At 37.5% G+C, this 16,610-nt stretch overlaps 2 protein-coding genes across 4 annotated transcripts; one reads left to right on the top strand and one right to left on the bottom strand.

The window, feature by feature from the left end:
* Positions 1 to 133: 133 nt before the first annotated feature.
* On the bottom strand, positions 134 to 1,343 carry ndufc1 (NADH:ubiquinone oxidoreductase subunit C1). Its single transcript, XM_081381995.1, has 4 exons — positions 1,223 to 1,343; positions 661 to 764; positions 500 to 572; positions 134 to 239 (listed from the first exon to the last, which is right to left on the bottom strand). Exons 1-3 carry the CDS (start codon positions 1,266 to 1,268, stop codon positions 513 to 515), a joined length of 210 nt encoding a protein of 69 aa, XP_081238121.1. The 5' UTR covers positions 1,269 to 1,343; the 3' UTR covers positions 134 to 239; positions 500 to 512.
* A 687-nt stretch (positions 1,344 to 2,030) lies between these two features.
* On the top strand, positions 2,031 to 16,610 carry naa15a (N-alpha-acetyltransferase 15, NatA auxiliary subunit a). Of its 3 annotated transcripts, none has more exons than XM_081382023.1 (21): positions 2,031 to 2,310; positions 6,617 to 6,701; positions 6,791 to 6,895; positions 7,418 to 7,575; positions 7,807 to 7,941; positions 8,071 to 8,224; positions 9,157 to 9,276; positions 9,359 to 9,454; positions 9,532 to 9,638; positions 9,720 to 9,792; positions 10,078 to 10,247; positions 10,420 to 10,572; positions 13,083 to 13,211; positions 13,364 to 13,577; positions 13,703 to 13,896; positions 13,978 to 14,086; positions 14,174 to 14,272; positions 14,349 to 14,492; positions 15,236 to 15,333; positions 15,420 to 15,622; positions 16,184 to 16,610. In XM_081382023.1, the coding sequence occupies exons 1-21, from the start codon at positions 2,257 to 2,259 to the stop codon at positions 16,266 to 16,268; spliced, it is 2,685 nt and encodes an 894-aa protein (XP_081238149.1). In that variant the 5' UTR covers positions 2,031 to 2,256; the 3' UTR covers positions 16,269 to 16,610. The 3 variants fall into 3 exon arrangements, with proteins under 3 accessions (XP_081238149.1, XP_081238148.1, XP_081238150.1); XM_081382022.1 differs by having other exon boundaries at positions 16,181 to 16,610; XM_081382024.1 differs by having other exon boundaries at positions 15,420 to 15,638; positions 16,181 to 16,610.

Below are 16,610 nucleotides of genomic sequence, written 5' to 3'. Positions count from 1 at the left end.
TATATATTTTTTTGCTTATAAACCACACCATTACATTGAATTGAAGGGAACAAAGGGAAGCCATATATATTTAATATAATATTTATATCTCTACAACTCATGTTCGCTGGAGCCAGGAGTGACTAGAGGCAAGTTATATATACACAACTTTATTTAACAATATTGTACATCATTCAATAGCAGTGGAACATCGAAACAGGAAAAACAGAAGATCCATGAAGCACAGAGCAATCAATGCCCTAAAAAGGAAAAAAAAAAACGATGTCTATTACTTCATTAGCATGGCATCATCTCATGTAAATACAAATCAATTAGCAGGTATGTTATTTAGTTTATATATATATATATATATATATATATATATATATATATATATATATATATATATATTTAGTATATGTTATTTAGTCCTCAATATATATAAACTACCGCTTTGATTTCACAAGATTTCCAATCTCACAGTCACACCGAATAAGGAAATGGTAATGGTTTTACTTACATAGCCTTGTGAATTACTCTAACCCATTCCTTGTTTTGTACTCATGCACATCAGTGCTGTGTTGCTTGAACAGCTGGTGGGGAACAGAGAGGGTGTTTAGGAAACTTAAAAACAGGTGTAAGTTTGTGTGCATGTATGAGAGATCATTTAAATGGAGTTACCAGTGCCCACAAGACAGCTGTACTACCAAATGCCAGTCCTACTCTCAGCATGTTTGGCTTGGAGGGATCAGGTTTGGATGCTGTATAAGCATTTCTGCTAACCACTGAAAAAGAGAGAAAAGCGATCATAAAAACAATCTATATTTAATGCAGTCTGATTTTTTTAGACAGTTTTAGTATCTGTTATATCTAAGTTGATAGTTTGTATATGAATGGATTTATTAACAAGAAGACAAAAACAAAATTTGTGAAAACAAATCTTTGTCCTTTGCTTGTAATTCACCAACACCTGAAAAAGCCCATATCATTAAGACATACTAGACTGCATATATATATGGACATTATAAATGAGATATATATATATATATATATATATATATATATATATATATATCATACATGAGTTGTAACTAATGCATTGGCTGCTGTGTTGCTAGTCTGGCTAAGCTAAGAAAGGTCAGGCCATAATACTTTGCTAAGATAAGGCGAGTGAACAAATTTACCAAGGAAATGTACTGGGACTATAATGTACGCCAGATATAATTCGCATTGCCGTACTCACTCTTATTGACAGCTGAAGTCCTCAACAATAACCGGCCGAGAAGCATTTTGACGGTGTTTCTCTACCAGACAAAATTCGATCTTTGCTCGATTGTCTTTCCTTCCTGCAGCCAGGACTGGATGACCTAGTGGCACGTAGAGTAATCGATCGCCAATGAAAGACTCATGATTCACCTCATACTGTGTTTTGTGCTTGGAACAAAGTATACAGCAGTATACAAAAATATACAAATGTATACACAAATGTGCCAGAGTGAACACAACAACCATTCATTGATTAAAAACTTTATTTCATGAAAAATATAAAGTCCTCTCTGTAACTGACATTTGGCTTTGACCCTGACAATTTATTTTTGTGTATGTGAAATTTTCCCAAAACAATAAAAAAAACCCTTTAATAACTTTAATATATATATATATATTTTTTTTTACATTTTTAAATAAAATTAATTATTGATGTTTTTTATTAGAATAATACATATCAAAATTGTTTATATTGGATAGCATTTCTGTTTTCTTTCTAATAAAATGTTCCATATTCACCCAAAAAATTATTGGGTATACACAAAGAATAGACAATCTATTTTTTTTTTGTTCAACAAAATCTCAGGAATAATCAATATCGTAAATATGTCCTGTCTCAGAAACATTGATTATAATAATTATAATTAAAATAACGTCAAAAAGGCAAACTGTCATTTTCTTACACTTTGTGTATTTATTTCATATAATTACATATCTTAATTGTATAATATATTAAAATAAAAAAAATATATATAAAAAGACTATTTCATCCCCGCCTCGGAAATGCTGCACACTCGACGCATGCGCAGTTCACCGTTTGACCCGGGGAGAAGCAGCGTCGCCATTTTGGTTCTGAAGGGGGGCCTGCTGTCACCACGTGAAGTCGAGGAGCCCCAGACAGCGAAGTTAGGGGGGCTTTTACGATACAGCAGACAATCCAGCCAGAAGATCGCGGATTCCGATTCATGATTAGAGCAAAGTCACGGTGTTCAACACTTAAAAGCTAGAAGCATGCCTTCAATAACTCTGCCGCCGAAGGAGAACGCTCTCTTTAAGAGAATATTGGTAAGTTGGGGGAAATATATCTGCAAACGAACGCTGGATCGTTAATAATAGAAAGGAAGCGTGTGCCAGTCGCCTTCCTATTTTAGCCAGGATCTCTCTCTGCTGACCTCACGAGAAACCTCCTAAGAGTATTTTGCAAGCTAAGAGAGAGCATTGGCGTTGCTTTAATACTCGTAACATGACTATTAGCTCATGCACGTTCACGCACTTTGAGAGCAGATGAACTTGCCTGACACCGAGCTGCTAACTACCTTAGCACGTTAAGCGCAAAGATCAGTGATTTGATAGATGTGGCCGGGATAACCATTAAACAGTGCTATAAAGTCGCGTTATAAATCTGTACCAAATAACATCGTGTGGTGTTTGAGAGTTTCGTGCTTTAAATCATGTCAAAACACGGAGTTGACCCGATTAGTCACCGTACAAGTTAACAGCATGAAAGTTAATCCATTTAAAGCAACACCAACCGCCAAATAACAGCAGTGCATTAAAGCACGAAGGCAATATTGCAGTAGTTACGTTAGTGTGTACAGAATTGTTACGCAAGTTTAATTGGGAATACTTGGGTAAAAAATACTTTAAATCCATCTTTATTATTGTGTATTGACACTTTTATTAGTACCTGAACGCAACTCCTCAAAAACTGCTGTCAGATGCTAACTGGACAAACTAATCATGTGTGGTGGTGATATCAGGGAGTGGGACGTTATCATTCTAGATAGATTTTGGTTAACACAAATTCTGTGTATTTAATGCAAGATGAGTCAGTCATTTTTTTTTTATATTAAGTGCCTGCAATATATAATGATTAACCCCGTTAAAGGTAGGGTAGGCAATTTGTTTTATAAACATTTCTGTTATAATGGTTGAAACTCTATTCACATCATGATAGCAAACATTAATAGAAGTGGTGTTAATAAAAAAACATGTACATATATCTTCTGAGGAAGTCTCGGGACCAATTTTTTTTTCGACCAATCATTTCATTCGGTCCGAATACATTGATATGACGTCTTACCTGCCTGTCAACGTATCTATTTCCATACTTCCAAGCACCACCTCGCACGTTATCAGCGCGTCACTGGATACACGGTTAACAAACAGCAGTTTTCTTTTATAATTCCTCCTGAACCAGCTTCTGCTGCGTTCACGCCATGTCGTTACCATAATTATAAGATGGCAACCTGTGATGTGTCTACCCGGAGCTGTTCATATCCTTAGACTCGGATTTATGTGTTTCTATGTCAGCACTGTCAACGCCGAAATGAAAGTGCAGCAGTCAGGTGGTGCAAGTGTTCTGTAAGTTAAGTTTATTATTATGGTAACGTAATGTGCTTTGAGACATGAGGTAATTTAACGCTGTCTCTTGTCTCATGACGCTTTGCAGAATCTGCTGCGCGTGCAAGTGTTTTGGTGCTGTTCTGTTTTGGTGCGTTCATGTGTTTTGAAGGAGGAGTGGCTTTGGAGATGCTCTGAAGAGTGGGATCTCATTCTTTCAAAGCTAGCTCCCCACCGTTAAGTTTAATTTAATTAGTTATAATTTGCCTTTATAAATTTGGCATTTATTATTTGTGAATAATTATAAGAGTACACTAGCATATAAGATGGCCTCAAAGAAGCTGACACTCTTTGGCTAAAAGCTATAGAACCTTAATTGTGATTTCATAGGTTTTTAATATAGTTCATACAGAAACCAAAAGCAAATGTATTTTAGGAGACTAGCTTGACCGGTTGGCTATGTCTCAAAACCTATTAAGCTGTCTACCTACATAGTTAGGTCTAATTAGACAATGGTCTAGTTGGGGTTTGAGACAAAGCTGGTCATATGACTACTCTGATAGAGAACTATTGGAAATAGTCTCACACATCCAATCCAAATGATGCACTATTGTTCTTATGAAATTCTTTTTCTTTTTTTTTTAGATGTTGTTTTAGGTCAAAGTGACTCAGCTGCTGCTTGTCCAGTCTTTGCTGTTAGTAATGTGTATTAATGACCAGTCATCATGAAACAGCCCCAAGTAGTTGTTATTACTGATTATTAGACTATCCTGTCCTGTCCTGTTCCAGAATGCAAAGTTAGACATTTTAAGTCATCTGACGTTGGTTCATTTGAGTTTTCTAACATGTTTCTCTTCTGGCACATGGAGGAAGCTTGAATTGCTAGAAGTCTTTATTTTGATTTAATTTTTTTCAACTCGCACATTACTTTTAGTCATGATAATGCACACAGCAGTTCATTAAACATGCTTATGTTAGAAGGGCATTCCTTCACGTTACTGTTATGTCGATATTTGGCAGACAGCTTTCATGGGATGTCAAAACTGTTGTGGTGACCAAAGTAGATTGGAATCTGTTTGTAATCAACGTCTCACCATCATAGCCTTTTTTCTTCTGAGCCTGCAACAGGCGTTTTAGTAGCATTGTCAGGGTTCCTAATATGCTGTTTGGAAAAGTATGGAATTTGATTTGAGTAATTTCCATATCTGGATAAGTATGGAAAAATAATTGTTTTTCCAGACTATTGCCCCGTTCAGTTTTCTAAAGTACAAAAATAGGAATTAAAAATAAAAATAAACGTATCATACAAGCAGATAGAGAGGTGAGTTAAAAGTATAAATTTCTCGATTTTAATGGATTCTCATTTTTATGAACCATTATTAATTCTTAAATCCCAAGAATCAATCTTTTAGTCTACAAATAAAAAAACATTCTAGTACGCCTCCCATCCAATAAATCAAAGTAAGCTTTGTGCATTGTTTTATTGCATTGTACATTTTATTACAAAATTCAAACAATAAATACTGTTTTGGTGCACTTTAATGTTGTGTGATGGTTTGTGTAGCGCCTCAGTTCAAGCAAAGCCGCAGCGCACGATCATCTCTTCCGCTTGACTACTTGTTACAGCACCAAATAAACATGAACAAACACCAGAAGGAATGTTGAAAGATACAGTACAACTTACCGAAATCCGTATCATGTCATGTAATTGCTCAGTCAGTGTTTCAACAGCAGGAAGACATCAATAAAACAGTTTGTAATGTTACATTTACCTCAGAAAAGCCATTCAATGACCATAAACCTGCTAGTCAGCTTGGAAAAAACGAACGCTAGAAGAGCATTTCGCTAAATATTATGCACTATATTGCATTTACATTGTATTTTTACTTAACGTGTTCTTCAATATTTAATGTACCTTTGAATAAATCTTTTATCTTTTATTAAGTCGTTTTATCAGAGCCGCTAATTAACTGTTTTATATTTTTTTTAAAACAAGTAGAAGCATAATTATGCCATTAAAACCTTATAACGTTATTAGTGTAAAAACTTCCTTATGTAGGCTATAATTTAAATGTAAGTAGCCTATACAAATCAGTTGATTTTAACCTTTAAATGTTTTAGTAATGTACCAACTAGGGTTCCCTGTATAGTTTGCAGCATTAGTTGAGAATAATCCTTGAGAATTTTCCATGTACTGTACATGATAGATACCCTAATTAATCGTTATTGAATGAAATTGAATTGAAATCGTAATTGAATTGAATCGCAAACTTGTGAATCAAAATCGAATCGTGAAATTTGTCAATACGCAGTCCTACAGTGTTTTCATGGTAAAAGTTTAGTGACTACTGATCACCTAAATCAGTGATCATGCAACATCAGACCTACAATATCAAATTGTGTCAGAGGTGAATATATGCAGGTTATAAACTGTGTTAGGTTTCTTCTCATCAGGTAAGCGAATGTTATTTCGAGAAAACCAAAGAAAAACTGTGAAAATTAAATATTTACAGATGACTAATATTCACCAAAAGTAATGCTGTATGATCCATTTGTGTTAAATATGGTCTGAAAAATAGTTTGGAGGTCTGGAAAAGTATGGAATTTTGAAATGGAAAATGTGTAGAAACTCTGCATTGTGAAGTACTTTAATAAGAGTTAGATCAAATATACAGCAGATCTGTAAGAGGGACATTGTTACAGAAGGTGCAGCCGCCTTCTCAGATTTTTTTCTTGATTATCCAGCGCATGTCTTTGCAATAGTTTATGAAATCTTTTAACCTTTGTGTTCTCTTGTGTCGTCACAGAGTGCCAAGGTGATTCACATTTGTATCATAGACTCAAATAGCGTGCATTGGTTATTATGCGTCTCACACCTACTTTCGGTGAGGTTCTGGTTTGATGTTTCTGGTTTGAAGTGTTCAGAAGCTGTACATCTCTAACCACACACCTACCGTACTTTCATTTTGCCTTATACACCGTGAAAGTGTTTTTAGTGAGCGTGCTTTTCCCGTTTGATGTCTTGCAGAGATGCTACGAACACAAGCAGTACAGAAATGGCCTCAAGTTTTGCAAACAGATCCTGTTCAACCCGAAGTTTGCCGAACACGGAGGTAAGACCGTTCTCTGACATTAATTAATTCATTTTCTCAGAGTGTATGAGATGATCATATGATCATCTCTTTTTCCCCCCATCCCTCAGAGACCCTCGCAATGAAAGGACTGACTCTGAACTGCTTGGGCCGAAAGGAGGAGGCGTATGATCTAGTGCGACGAGGTTTACGTAACGATCTGAAGAGTCATGTCTGTATCCTTAACACTTTTCCCATTGTCAGTAGATTCATAAAAAGCATTGTCAAAAGAAGTATTAGTAATTTTTGATTTGTATGAACATTGTACGTAACTACTAGTGAATGAAACCCAGTTTGAGGTACTTTGTAACTGTACGGCACTGATTATCTCACAACATAAGTTAATTAAATGAGTTAAGCGTGACAGTTTTTTATTATTATTATTTTTATTAAATATTTTTTACATGTAATTATTTCTTGTTGTTTAACATTTTTATTTAGTATATATTTTATTTAGCAATAAAAATTGAAATAGTAGTAATAACAATTATTTATTACTAAGTCATTATGATATAATCACAACATTTTGGGCTAAATTGTGCAACCCTACATAAAACCACTGCAAACCTGGAGCTTTTTTTGTTTTTTAAGGTCATTTTAAATAGCAATCACAATTTCTAGCAGAAAAATCGAGTTATCAGAATTTGATCATTCAGCTATGGGCGCAGTGCACTTTCCTGTCCTTAACTCTTCTTTAGGTTGGCACGTGTACGGTTTGCTTCAGCGCTCGGATAAGAAGTATGACGAGGCCATCAAGTGCTACAGGAATGCTCTTAAATGGGACAAAGACAATCTGCAGATCCTCAGAGATCTCTCACTGCTGCAGATCCAAATGAGAGACCTCGAAGGTTACCGGGTAAGTTATTTTGAATGGAAGTGCTTGTATAAGTATGTCAGGAAATTACAATGTTCCATGGAAAAAGCCAGTTAAAATACTGTTGATTTATATTTTTTTCCAAAGTCATCCTTTCACTCAAATTGTTACGGTTGATATTATGTTTTGTATCATAATTCATATTTGTATTTATATTAAATTTGAAATATGCACATTATAAGAATTGTCACTTCTCTCATTTCTCTCTGACAGGAGACCAGGTACCAGTTACTGCAGTTGCGTCCAGCTCAAAGAGCCTCCTGGATCGGATATGCCATTGCGTACCACCTTCTGGAAGATTATGAGATGGCGGCTAAGATAGTGGAAGAGTTCCGCAAAACACAGCAGGTATTTTTTCATCACTTCCTGACTGTTGTGTTATCTGCACTGTTTATTTTTGTGAAAAGCTTGGGTAGGGGATACCACCTAGTGTTTGTTTTTGAATGCCACTGAAGATTGTGGATGATTGTATTTCAGACGTCTCCAGAGAAAGTGGATTACGAGTACAGTGAGCTTTTGCTGTATCAGAATCAGCTGTTGAGGGAGGCCGGGCTTATCAAAGAAGCCCTTGATCACCTGACCAACTATGAAAAACAGATCTGTGACAAACTGGCTGTAGAGGAGATACGAGGTGTGTTTTTATAAATGTGTCAGGGGATGTTCAGTTCAATAATGTGTCAGTTATTGGCTGATATTAGAGGATCTTGTATTTTTTTTTCTGCTGATTGGATGTTTAACTGTGCATGCTTTTCTTTTTTTACTTGTAGATTAACTTTGTTGCCATCTAATGCTCACTTAGTTCATATTTAAAGCAAACACGAATTTATTAACACTGTTAAAAGTTTGAGCAAATCTCAAAATGAATATTCATATTTAAATACTGCACAATATAATGTTGTGATGCCTAAATTCACTTATACATTTTTGTTTTTTAGTTATTTAACTATTGTTCAAAAGGGGTCAGTTCGAATATTTTTTTTTTTTTAATGTTTTTGTAAGAAGTCTCTTACGCTCATCGAAGATGCATTTATTTGATCAAAATACAGCAAATTAATATAATATTGTAAAATATTATTACAATATAAAATAACTGTTTTCTATTTCAGTACATGTTAAAATATTCTTTATTCCTGTGATTCAAAGCTGAATTTTCAGCTTTATTACTCCAGTCTTCAGTGTCACATGATCCTTCAGAAATCATTCTAATATACCGATTTGATGCTCAAGAAACATTTCTTATTATCGGTGTTGAAAACAGAATCTTTGTTGAATCGTATGATCAAAGAACAGCATTTATTTTAGATAGGGGAGATCTTTTTGTAACATAAGTATCTGTATTGCCCACTTTGATCAGTTTTAATTTCCTAAAAAAAAAAAAAAACCTTCCTGACCCCAAACTTTTGAATGGTAGTGTATTTTTAATTCATTTAGACAAAACAACACCATTTACCGCTGTTAGCTAGAACTTTAATAAGGATGCATCCTTTTGTGTGTTATCTGGGAACTCGTTTATCATGGGCTGTCGCAGTGTCTCTAAAGCAAAGTGTGTTGGTATGTGTGTAGGAGAGCTGCTTCTGAAGTTAGACCGGGCTGGTGAAGCTACGGAGGTTTACCGCCGACTGCTGGAGAGAAACCCTGAGAACTGGAGCTATTATCAAGGGCTGGAAAAAGCACTCAAACCAAGTAAACACACATTATCCTGAACGCAGCAAATCTTGGCTGATTTTCATTTCTATTAGCCCTTATTGTGTCATGCTGCTTTCAGAGAGTGTCGAGGAGAAGCAGAAAATCTATGAAGATGCCTGGGTTAAGTATCCCAAAGGCCTGGTGCCAAGAAGACTTCCTCTCAGCTTCCTCACAGGTCAGTCTTGTCAAATCAATAAGGCTGTTATGCTCTCATAATGTGTCTGTGTATATGACCGCATTTGTTTCTCGCAGGTGAGAAGTTTAGAGAGTGTTTGGATCGCTACCTGAGGATGAACTTTAGCAAAGGATGCCCACCTGTCTTTACCACACTCAAATCACTCTACCACCACAAAGACAAGGTGAGATGACAATATGACCTAGAGATGTGTAGAAATTTCTGCACTTCAACAAATTAGAAAATCTCTTTCCGTCTTTTGCAGGTAGCGATTATTGAGGAGTTAGTTGTGGGCTATGAAAAAAGCTTAAGAACCTGTAAAATGTTCAACCAAAATGGTGAGTACTTGCAAACGGATTTTAATGACGGATGGCAGTTGAAGTAATAGTATTATAGGAATAGTATTTTAGCCTTTAGTTAAATACGATGGTAATTTTTTTCTTATGCATGCTATTTTTATTTCTTATGCATATGTTGTGATTTATTTTATTTCCTTTTCTATGTAAAGCCCTTTGAATTACCATTGTGTATGAAATGTGTTATTTAAATAAACTTGCCTTGCCTTGTAATGCTGTGGATGGTGCCAAATTTCTCACTGTGGACATGTGTTGCTGAATTTGTAGATGACGGGAAAACGGAGCCACCCACCACTCTACTGTGGGTTCAGTTTTTCCTGGCCCAGCATTTCAACCATATCAGCAAACAGACGCTTGCTCTGGAATACATCAACACAGCCATTGAAAGCACCCCCACCCTCATAGAGCTCTTCCTCATCAAGGCGAAGATATACAAGGTAAAACACACTCAGGTCGAGGAAACAAACTTGGGTACTTTGCATCAGGAGTTAACGAAATGACACACCTTTACGTTTGAGAAGTGTTAATATTCTCAAGACAGAACCTGAACCATTAAACAGAACTTGAGAGAGTGACTTATTTTCCATCTCGCTCTTGTTCTCTTGAAAGCATGCGGGTAACATCCGTGAAGCTGCTCGGTGGATGGACGAGGCCCAGGCTCTGGACACTGCTGACCGCTTCATCAACTCCAAGTGTGCCAAGTATTTGCTCAAGGCTGGCCTTATCAAGGAGGCTGAAGAGATGTGTTCCAAGTTCACACGGGTTAGTGTGGTTAAGCTCAAATGACACCAATTTTTGCATATACACTACCCAGGGCTTGACATTAACAACTGCCAACCCGCGGGTGGATTTCAGCAGTGGTGTATAAGCAGTCATTCCTACTAGCCACTTAGGTGGGTTGAATTTTATATATAATAAAGATATACATTTTTTTTTTTTATTGTAGTCTTTTAAAGTTATTTAACTCATTCTCGCATAATTTGTGCTCTCACCCAAAGTGCACACACATAAAGCTGCCTCTCAGTACTAAATTTAGTTTTTTTTCACCTCTTATTGTGCTTAAACAGTCAAATACACACGAAATAATGTCAAAATGATGGTCTTGGCGAGTTTTCACGGAAACACTGTCAGTTATGTTTTAAGTGAACTTAAACAGTTGAGAAAGGAAGCGCATGTGTAACAGAATGATAGATCCTTGCATCAGGTTTTAAAGTGACTGCAATCTAACATACCTGCTGTGAAATTATGAGCAAGCAATAGGAGAAAAACCCATTTTACACCTTTTTTGCTGGTAAGCAAAAAAATTAATGTCAAGCCCTTTACACTACAATTCGATTTGGAGTCTGTAAGATTTTGTTCAAGAGATTAATACTTTTATTCACAAAGAATGCATTAAACTGATCTGAAGTGACAGTAAAGACATTTAGGGGCCGTTTACACCTGGCCACTTCATGCGTTTTCTTAGATCGGATACATATTCGATCGTGAAAAGACCAGGTGTAAATGCCCTCCGAAACGCATTCGAGACTGATTTGAATCCGATCGCTCAAACCACTTCAGGAGGTGGTCTGGGCCGCATTCCAGATGAAACTGGACAAGTGTAAACGCATCTGGTTGTTGAAACCACATATGTAAATTGTACTCCTCCCAAAAATGCTAAAAAATAAACGTGTGAGAGCGTGTTATAGGCTATATCTAATGTTATAGCCAGATATGACGACGCTACTGGAACACGCATCACCGCAGATGAGCAGCTGAGTATCTATTCATTAAGCCAACGTGCAAACTATCGCAAATCAAAGTGAAAGTAAGTAGCAGACGCTTAATACACAATCATCATCATTTAAAGGAGAACTCGGCAACTCTAGCGAACTCTAGTCACTTCTTCGCTGATTTTCCCTTTTGTTGTCGCATGTTTTCCCCACGAGCTCCCCCTACAGCTGTGGGGGGGCGTATATTTCACAACACGGTCGTAAAAAACTCACTTGCGGCTGCCTCCTCCCCCTCTCTACCGCTGCTCATGTGCGTTTGTTTTGATCGGAGCAAGCCAACTGTATCGCGTGGAGCTATGTCTACCGAGGTGGGTAATCTGGTAATACATCATACATGTGTGTGTGTTTATGTCGAATTGCCGTAAAGCAATTCGTGTTTCGCGCTCGTTCTCGTTCTCGCTTCTCACGAGACTTCCAATTTCTATCTTGCCGGGACGGTAGTCTCCAAGTTGCAAGGTTGGTTTTCCGCCTGGGAACGTTGGGGGGAGCGGGGAAAGTCACCAACATCACCAGAACAGGTTGTTTAACCATCCAAATGATTTCTAGACAGTTTTATTAAGTTAAAAAAGTTACCAAGTTCAGCTTTAAAGTAGAGAAACCAATGATCTTACCAGGGGTGTTGCCGCTCTCTCTTATTGCGGTCTTTGATTTTGAAATTTTAGCTGATGATCAATAAAATGCAGCTCATATCTGTTGCTTTCGGTGACGTGCACTCCATTAAATCTGCATATAGCGCGGAAATTGAAGATCGGATTTAAATCCGTTTCGCAAAAACACATTTATGTGACCAGGTGTAAATGGATTCGTTTTGATAAATCAGATAGCTATCCGATCTGAGAAAACGCATGAAGTGGCCAGGTGTAAACAGGCTCTTAGAGTGTTACAAAAGTTTTTTTATTTCAAATAATGCTGTTCTTTTTATTAATTACTTTGCCTTAACAGGAATAATTTTCATTTTAAAATGTTAAAACAGATAGCTGTTATTTTAAATTGTAATAATATTTCCCTGATTACAGTTTTTACTGTATATTTGATTGGTTAAATGCAGCCTTTGTGAGCATAAAAGACTTCAAAAACATAAAATCCAAACTTTGAATCCAAGTATGTTCCTTCAGCTAATATTTAAAGTCCCTTTAAAAGACAAGTTCATTTAGTTGGAGACAATCTTGGCATTGGAATAGAGAGAGGCCAATTACGTTGAAAGACTACGTTTCAGTAATGTTTGAGTCAATGTTTTAACACCAATTTTTTTTTTGTTTTTTGTTTTTTAGTTTTTTTTAGTTTTGTCAAGTTAATGCCCACTTTACAGTAAAATTTGACTGGTAATGCTTTAACCGGTAATTCACTTAGCACTTGTAGCTAACTGGTGGGACTTGCTTTCCTTTTGACCTTTCATATTGACCTTTTTTAATTTCTCACATTTATTTTTCCAGGAATGATCTGTCTTAGTGCCAAAAACATATCAATCTGAGTGTATCTGATCTTTGTTGTTTCCTGCAGGAAGGAACCTCTGCGGTAGAGAATCTGAATGAGATGCAGTGCATGTGGTTCCAGACAGAATGTGCTCTGGCCTACAAGTCCTTGAACAAATACGGAGAGGCGCTGAAGAAGTGCCATGAAATTGAAAGGGTAAGTCCTAGAGCATTAGACACTGTCAGATGTTTACTTCGACTTTTAATCTGTAGTTTAATACCTCAATGCTAAATCTGTTGGTTTAACGCAAAGCTAGTTCAAGATGAATGGTCCGAAATATCCTGACACTTTCATCTTGCTGTTCACAGCATTTTGTGGAGATAACGGATGACCAGTTTGACTTCCATACATACTGTATGCGGAAGATGACGCTGCGCTCCTATGTGGATTTGCTCAAACTAGAGGATGTGTTGCGTATGCACCCTTTCTACTTCAAGGCAGCGCGTACGGCCATCGAGATCTACCTCAGCCTTCACGATAACCCGCTCTCTGATGACAACAAGGAGTCGCAAGCCGACAACGGTACCTTCATGCACACTAAACAAACTCGACACATTCAAACCTCCAGAGGCCCATCCTTGCTTTTTGGAGAAAGTTTACAAAAGTGTGTGGTGGTTTTGTTTTCTGAATAATTGTGTATTCTGTAGCCAACCTGACAGACAAGGAGCTGAAGAAATTGCGCAACAAACAGAGACGTGCCCAAAAGAAAGCCCAGTTAGAAGAGGAAAAGAAGAACGCTGAAAAAGAGAAACAGTTAAAGAACCAAAAGAAGAAAAAGGAAGAGGACGAGGAGGAGATTGGAGGACCTAAAGAGGAGCTCATACCAGAAAAACTTGCAAAGGTGTGTGTTTTGACAGCCACTTGTTCTTTAGAGGATAAAGTATTAAGATTTTTCATCACATTGTCATGTTTTCGTCTGTAGATTGAGAGTCCTCTAGAAGAAGCGATTAAGTTCCTGACTCCTCTGAAGAACTTGGTAAAGAATAAAATAGAGACGCACCTGCTGGCCTTTGAGATCTACCTCAGGAAAGGTGACCATACTGATGTCCTCAACATAGTGATTCATAATGTTTCCGGTTCTGTGATTTAAAACTCATGATGTGTGTTTGTGTTTGTAGAGAAGTATCTTTTGATGCTGCAGTCGGTGAAGAGAGCTTACTCATTGGACCCCGATCACCCCTGGCTCCACCAGTGTTTGGTGCGATTCTTCAAAGGAGGTACACAAAGGCGGACATACTCTCCTCACATAGAACAAAAGCATGCAAGTCCACTAAGATTTGTGTTTGTTTTCAGTGTCGGACAGTAAGGACATGCCTGAGGCAGTGCAGACGGTTCTGAAGCAGGAGATCACAAAACTGTTTGGCGAGAGTGACCCCAAGACTTTCAACAAGAACTTCCTGAGCAAACATGCAAACTCAATACCACACAGAGTTGCAGGTACCCACTTGTGATGTTACTGAACTTTTAGAAACCAATATTTTGGGAAACTTCTATTTTCTTAAGTATTCACTATCGTTCTAAAGTTTGGGGTCTGTTTTTATTTGTAATCTTTTGAAAGAAATTAATAATTGAATTCAGCAAGAATGCAGTAAAATGATCAGAATTGACAGTAAAGACATTTATAATGTTACAAAAGATTTCTATTTTAAATAAATGCTGTTCTATTCATCAAAGAATCAAAGAAGTATTAGAGGTTCCACAAAAATATAAAGCAGCAGTTTTTAACAAATATAATAAGAAATGTTTCTTGAGCATCAAATCAGCATATTAGAATGATTTCTGAAGGATCATGTGACACTGAAGACTGAAGTAATGATGCTGAAAATTCAGCTTTGCATCACAAATTACACCAAATAAAAAAAAAAGCGGTTATTTTAAATCAAATGATTTTAAAATATTTTTTTAATCAAATAATTGCAGTCTTGATTAGTGCTTCTTTCAAATCTCACCAACCCCAAACTTTTATTACGTGTTATTTACACTTGATTTGATTATAAATAATAAAAATGAAACAATAGAGTGATGAAACGCACTCAATCGCATTACTGCGTGTTCGCATAATCTTGAATCATTTTTGCTCATGATTGTCTCCTTACTGCTTTGTTGTTGTGAAACTCGTTAGTATTGCCACTAAATTCTTTTAGCTGTGCATTTAGAATCTGCCCGTTTTGTGTTTGCAGCTGCTAAGATGATGGTCTTTCTGGACCCGTCCTCTGAGAGCATGGCTGCTGAGCTGGCTACTTCTTTAAACGAGCCCCTAACAGGCAGTACCATTCAGGTACCAAAACCATAAACAGAACAGTGTACATTTGGTGCTATTTCACTAGAAAAGAATGATGCTACATCTCTCATCTCTCTCATCAGACGTGCACCGAGGCGCTCCAGGCTTTGAGGGACGGCAGTCTGGGCTCGCAGCAGGAGAAATTTCTCGAATCATACCGAGTGGCTTGCCACGGTGTCTATCCCTACGCTGTAGCCTTCATGCCCCCCGGTTACCAGGACAACTCTGCGGTGACCACCAACGGAGACCTGTCCCCCTGCGACCACGAGGACATGCCCAATGAGATGTGAGCATTTCAGGAAGTGAGCAGGGTGGCCGTTTTATGGCCGTCAGCATTTTGAGACTAGACGCCCCACAGAGGTTGAGACTCCACTGCACTAACGAGACCAGTTACCTTCTGCCTTCGCATCTACTCACAGGAGCAAGCGAGCAAGCAATAGGGGAAAACCCCATTTTACTCCTTTTTTGTTTTCTTTCTATCTTGGGGTTTTTTTTTTTTGTTTTTTTATATGGCCAATGGCGTCTCTTATGCTAGAACAGAATAAACGGTATTACAGAGAAAGATTGATCAAGACGGTCACAGTGAACTCATTGGGCCTAATTCCTGTTTATCAGACACAAGCATCTTGCTTCTCATGTTTTTAAGAGTAATTTATATCAAATAATATTAAAGAGAACCGAATAATATCAGGAGGAGCAATACTATTGGTCCTGGTTTGTCTTGCGTGGTCGTGTGCCAAACCTGTGGGGCGGACCTTGAGATGCAGATGACGGCACCTGGGGGAGGGGGGTGGGGGAGTGTGTGGTAGTGAATTAATGTGGCATTGTGTTGCTGGGCATAAAGCAGTTCCAGGATCAGCCACCAGGTGGAGCCAGCAGTGGAAGACTACCACGTCAATCGGGAGGTGACTCGGCCAATCCAGCCGATTTAAAGGTCACCTGGAGTGCCGAGGAGAGGCAGACGTGCATCTCTTTATTTTATTTTATTTTATTTTTCTCTTTTCATCCTCTTCTGCCTTTCGGTTATTCAGTCTTAGAGGCGGCAGTGGCTTCTGTTGGACCTTTTACTTTGACTGTTTCTTTTGGGTTTGTTTGGCTTATTTTATTTTTCTCCCACTCATTGTTTGGGTTCATCTTATGCTGGTTTCAACCTTTCTGTTTATGATTTATTTTATTTTTTCTCCATCAAACATACCACTGTCTGAATTCTGAGAAAATGTCCCGTCATTTGACATTCACACAGTTACAAATAAAACAAAATAACATAACGGTGA

Source organism: Scardinius erythrophthalmus (assembly GCF_964197995.2).
Source record: "Scardinius erythrophthalmus genome assembly, chromosome: 13".
Lineage (NCBI taxonomy): Eukaryota > Metazoa > Chordata > Actinopteri > Cypriniformes > Leuciscidae > Scardinius > Scardinius erythrophthalmus.
This window is presented reverse-complemented; position numbering and strand designations above follow the sequence as displayed.